The 6000-nt window shown below is 34.1% G+C and overlaps 1 protein-coding gene across 1 annotated transcript in view; it reads right to left on the bottom strand.

Moving 5' to 3' along the window:
• TRIP4 (thyroid hormone receptor interactor 4) overlaps positions 1 to 6000 on the bottom strand; it is a 78520-nt gene that overhangs the window by 69444 nt on the left and 3076 nt on the right. Inside the window, exons 2-3 of the mRNA XM_024128862.3 lie at positions 4010 to 4179; positions 3057 to 3190 (exon numbers count right to left, since the gene is read on the bottom strand). Of these exons, the coding sequence (XP_023984630.1) occupies positions 3057 to 3190; positions 4010 to 4179 (304 nt within the window). The remainder of the gene's footprint in view (positions 1 to 3056; positions 3191 to 4009; positions 4180 to 6000) is intronic.

The raw sequence follows: 6000 nt of genomic DNA, 5'->3' as shown, positions 1-6000 counted from the left end.
TATGTTTTTGTTTTTGGTTTTTTTTTTTTTATGGTACGTGGCTCTCTCACTGTTGTGGCCTCTCCCGTTGCGGAGCACAGGCTCCGGACGTGCAGGTTTAGCAGCCATGGCTCACGGACCCAGCCGCTCCGCGGCATGTGGGATCTTCCCGGACCGGGTCACGAACCCGTGTCCCCTGCATCGGCAGGCGGACTCTCAACCACTGTGCCACCAGGGAATCCCTTCCATGTTTTTTTGCGTGGTCATCACTCAGAATTTTTTGATCACTACTCTTCCATCTTAGCATAATTAACTATTACCTTCTGCTGGGAAATTTAGCTTGTCAAATTGCCCTGAATATAAATATTTCTGCTTACCTCACAGGGCTATTTTTAGAGCCAAGAGAGAATATGAAAGAGTTCTAAATGCTAAATAATGATGATGATGATGGGTAGGGAATGGCCTTAAATGGGAACGCTCTTAAAACAGCTAGAATTGTGCATTCTTTTAGTACAAAGCCACAAAAAATGTTGAAATTGAAGTCCTGGTGTATTTCATTAAAAATTTTCTATCACATCTATCTATCTATAATCTCTAAGCGAAGAAGTCCTTTTTTTACAAAAATAATTTTTTTTATTTTATTTATTTATTTTTGGCTGCAGTGGGTCTTTGTTGCTGCACGCAGGCTTTCTCTAGTTGCAGTGAGTGGGGGCTACTCTTCGTTGTGGTGAGAGGGCTTCTCATTGTGGTGGCTTCTCTTGTTGTGGAACACAGGCTTTAGGCACGTGGGCTTCAGTAGTTGTGGCACGCGGGCTCAGTCATCGTGGCTCGCGGGCTCTAGAGTGCGGGCTCAGTAGTTCTGGCGCACGGGCTTAGTTGCTCTGCAGCATGTGGGATCTTCCCGGACCAGGGCTCGAACCCGTGTTCCCTGCATTAGCAGGTGGATTCTTAACCACTGTGCCACCAGGGAAGCCTGAAGATGTCCTTTTAATACTTATTTAATCAGGTTGTCAAAAAATATCTACCATATAGAAAGTAATATGTTATCATTATCACTCTCTAAAATTCATGCATTTGTTGAAAAGTTGCCATTCTAGACCAATTTATACCCTTTGCTCTCTGAAATGTGTCAGTTGTTTGCTCTTCTCCATATAGCCAGAAAAGCCTCATTTTCTAAGCACTCACCTTGGCCAAATCAAAAGGTGTTTTGACCTCTATGGTTGTATCAGGTTCAGTAAATGCAGGAACTTCCTGTCTGTTTCTCCCTTTCCGCCTACTCCTCTTTAGCTGGTCTCCTGACCTCTGCCCATCTAAAATTTCTTTAAAGAAGAAGAAGAAGAAGACAAATATATATATATATATATATGTACATAGATAGATTGGAAATACGAGGATTCATTGGTGAATTAATAGCTAATAAAGAGAAGACAATGCTTAATATTTACAGTCAAGATAACAAGTCAGGGAGGTTTTTAAATTATCTTTTCCTCTCTAATCAGAATTAAATTTAAACCATCATTTTCAAGATGTAGTCAATAATAAAGACTACTGGCTAAAATTAAGACCTTAAATTAAAGGGAATTCCCTGGCAGTCCAGTGGTTAGGACTCCTCATTTTCACTGCCAAGGGCCTGGATTCAATTCCTGGTGCGGGAACCAAGATCCTGCAAGCCGTGCGGCACACCCAAAAAAAAAAAAAAGTTAAAATCTGATATTTTAGACTGTATAATAATAATGACTTATTTAGTTTGGTGCTCATCTTTTGTACTGTTTAACTTAATAGTTACTTCTAAATGCTATTCATACTAAAACTGGTCAACATTTACTTACATTCATGTATACACATAACTAAAGTTTTTCTTTATGTATAAATTTTCCAAGTTATTCTGAAGCCACATTTGTATCTATAAACAAGTATTTTTGTGATATTTTCTAAGTTGAAAAAGTCTGAACTAAAACAATACTCATTACAGATCAAGTAGAACTGAACTAAAAACATGTATATGCATGATTCTGCTTAAGTTAGTCGTGAGGAAATATGGGTGACAGAACATACCAGGTCCTATAAACCAGCTAATTTACCAATATTTCAACCTTTACTTTAATTTACTTAAGTTAATTACATTAACTTAACTTACCATCTTTTTTGAAGGACTGCTGCAGAGCATCAGAAATCAGCTCCTGATCATTCTTTTGCCATTTAGTTACAAGCTCTTCTATGAATTGACCTTTTCTGCCCTCATTTCCCTGAAGAAGGTCAGTAACATATTCTCGTATCTCTTCAGCACTCTCAATTGACAAAACATACCTCAAGAAGCAAAGAAGTAAGTTGTTAAAACAAGGCTAGCTTATACTATGTTTTTCAATAATCGTAACAGAGATCAAGGTAGTAAAAAACATTCATTAATCCATTAGAGTGTTTACTTTGAGCCAAGTTCTAGGTTAGATGCTAGGGATATAAATTTGATTAGAACTAAGACTCTGACCTCAAGTAGTTCATAATATAACCTTCATGTAATCTTCTTGTATTTCTAGAATCAAATCAGTGTTTTGAAGATAGGTTTGTGGAGCTGTCCTTAACATAGGAATACTTTCTAACCTAAATGGGAAAAGAATGCAAAAGAATAGATACATGTACATGTATAACTGAATCACTTTGCTGTACACCTGAAACTAACACAACATTGTTAATCAACTACACTCCAAAATAAAATAAAATTTTTTTAAAAATTTAAAGTGTACTAAATAAGTGTTTGTTTTACTATTTTTTAAATTTATTCTGACAGCAGGAGAGTTGGACCAGGGCTCGAACCCGTGTTCCCTGCATTAGCAGGTGGATTCTTAACCACTGTGCCACCAGGGAAGCCTGAAGATGTCCTTTTAATACTTATTTAATCAGGTTGTCAAAAAATATCTACCATATAGAAAGTAATATGTTATCATTATCACTCTCTAAAATTCATGCATTTGTTGAAAAGTTGCCATTCTAGACCAATTTATACCCTTTGCTCTCTGAAATGTGTCAGTTGTTTGCTCTTCTCCATATAGCCAGAAAAGCCTCATTTTCTAAGCACTCACCTTGGCCAAATCAAAAGGTGTTTTGACCTCTATGGTTGTATCAGGTTCAGTAAATGCAGGAACTTCCTGTCTGTTTCTCCCTTTCCGCCTACTCCTCTTTAGCTGGTCTCCTGACCTCTGCCCATCTAAAATTTCTTTAAAGAAGAAGAAGAAGAAGACAAATATATATATATATATATATGTACATAGATAGATTGGAAATACGAGGATTCATTGGTGAATTAATAGCTAATAAAGAGAAGACAATGCTTAATATTTACAGTCAAGATAACAAGTCAGGGAGGTTTTTAAATTATCTTTTCCTCTCTAATCAGAATTAAATTTAAACCATCATTTTCAAGATGTAGTCAATAATAAAGACTACTGGCTAAAATTAAGACCTTAAATTAAAGGGAATTCCCTGGCAGTCCAGTGGTTAGGACTCCTCATTTTCACTGCCAAGGGCCTGGATTCAATTCCTGGTGCGGGAACCAAGATCCTGCAAGCCGTGCGGCACACCCAAAAAAAAAAAAAAAGTTAAAATCTGATATTTTAGACTGTATAATAATAATGACTTATTTAGTTTGGTGCTCATCTTTTGTACTGTTTAACTTAATAGTTACTTCTAAATGCTATTCATACTAAAACTGGTCAACATTTACTTACATTCATGTATACACATAACTAAAGTTTTTCTTTATGTATAAATTTTCCAAGTTATTCTGAAGCCACATTTGTATCTATAAACAAGTATTTTTGTGATATTTTCTAAGTTGAAAAAGTCTGAACTAAAACAATACTCATTACAGATCAAGTAGAACTGAACTAAAAACATGTATATGCATGATTCTGCTTAAGTTAGTCGTGAGGAAATATGGGTGACAGAACATACCAGGTCCTATAAACCAGCTAATTTACCAATATTTCAACCTTTACTTTAATTTACTTAAGTTAATTACATTAACTTAACTTACCATCTTTTTTGAAGGACTGCTGCAGAGCATCAGAAATCAGCTCCTGATCATTCTTTTGCCATTTAGTTACAAGCTCTTCTATGAATTGACCTTTTCTGCCCTCATTTCCCTGAAGAAGGTCAGTAACATATTCTCGTATCTCTTCAGCACTCTCAATTGACAAAACATACCTCAAGAAGCAAAGAAGTAAGTTGTTAAAACAAGGCTAGCTTATACTATGTTTTTCAATAATCGTAACAGAGATCAAGGTAGTAAAAAACATTCATTAATCCATTAGAGTGTTTACTTTGAGCCAAGTTCTAGGTTAGATGCTAGGGATATAAATTTGATTAGAACTAAGACTCTGACCTCAAGTAGTTCATAATATAACCTTCATGTAATCTTCTTGTATTTCTAGAATCAAATCAGTGTTTTGAAGATAGGTTTGTGGAGCTGTCCTTAACATAGGAATACTTTCTAACCTAAATGGGAAAAGAATGCAAAAGAATAGATACATGTACATGTATAACTGAATCACTTTGCTGTACACCTGAAACTAACACAACATTGTTAATCAACTACACTCCAAAATAAAATAAAATTTTTTTAAAAATTTAAAGTGTACTAAATAAGTGTTTGTTTTACTATTTTTTAAATTTATTCTGACAGCAGGAGAGTTTTTAATATTTTGACAAACATTTTTGAAGGTCATGGAATAATCAAAAATTTCCCCATTTTTTTATTAAGTTTTTTTATTGCAGATTGCATGGTCATTTTTACGGTTCCATACTACTGTGCAAAGCAAGGACTACTTATGTCTTGATTGAGGGGTGGTTACAAGGCTATATATACTTGTCAAAACTCATCAAATTTTACATTTAAAACAAGTGACTTGAATAAAAATTACATCTCAAAAAAACTGTTAAAAATAACTGTTACTAAAAAAAAAAAGAATATTTTCCATAACCACACATCTGCAGTCATTATATTTTCCTAGGAACAATACAAATTACTTCATCTTTATACTGCAAAACCTAAAATTTCTTTTTTGCTAAAAATATGAATATATACTACAAGCTAACCAGTTACTGATTTAACATTCTTAAAAATTATAAATCAAGATTAGCATCACATCAGAATGAGCAGATCTATTTTAAGAAAATGGTATGAAAGGTTCCTAAAAGTGAAATGGGATGGGAGTACAAGTCAGTACAACTTTTCTATAAATCAATCAGCCAATATATTTAAAGTGCCTTAAAAAGAATCCAATAATTCCATTTACAGAACTCTCTAAGAAATAAGAGACACAGGAAAGTTTATGCAAAAAAATTAACTACATCATTATTTGAGTTAGTGAAAAACTGGAAACTATTTTAAACATTCATCAATGAAATGGGCAAATGAATTCAAGTTTTTGGACTTTATAAAATATAATATGCGACCACAAAAAGTGAAATTTTTGAATAATTATTATTTTTAAAAAAATCACTGACTTGTTTATTTTACTTTATTATTATTATTATTTTTGGCCATACCATGCAGCCATGGGATCTTAGTTCCCCAATCAGGGATTGAACCTGCGCCCTTGGCAGTGAAAGCACGGAGTCCTAACCAATGGACTGCCAGGGAATTCAGTAATTCAGTAATTTCTCAGTAATTATTATTACTTGAGAAAACACTCTCATATAAAGTGAAATAGTAGGACAGACTGTACAGCATATGATCCCAATTGCTATAAAAGGAATGTATATATCCGTACACTTATGTGTAGAAAAAAGGCTAGAAGGTTATACACCAAAATGATTACCATTAAGAGAGATGATTAAAAAGAGTTTGGGTTTATTTTTATTTTCTTTTTTTCCCTACAATAAATATATTTTGAAAATGTATTATAATATGCATAGGAAAAAACACTAAGAGAGAAATGATGGTTATCTCTGGGTTGTGGTATTATGGTAATCTTGGTTTCCTCCTTTACGCTTTTCTGATTTTTTTAGTTTTCTACAGGGACT

Source organism: Physeter macrocephalus, chromosome 11 (genome assembly GCF_002837175.3).
Source record: "Physeter macrocephalus isolate SW-GA chromosome 11, ASM283717v5, whole genome shotgun sequence".
Lineage (NCBI taxonomy): Eukaryota > Metazoa > Chordata > Mammalia > Artiodactyla > Physeteridae > Physeter > Physeter macrocephalus.
Note: the sequence above shows the minus strand (reverse complement) of the source record. Positions and strands in the feature narration are given on the sequence as shown.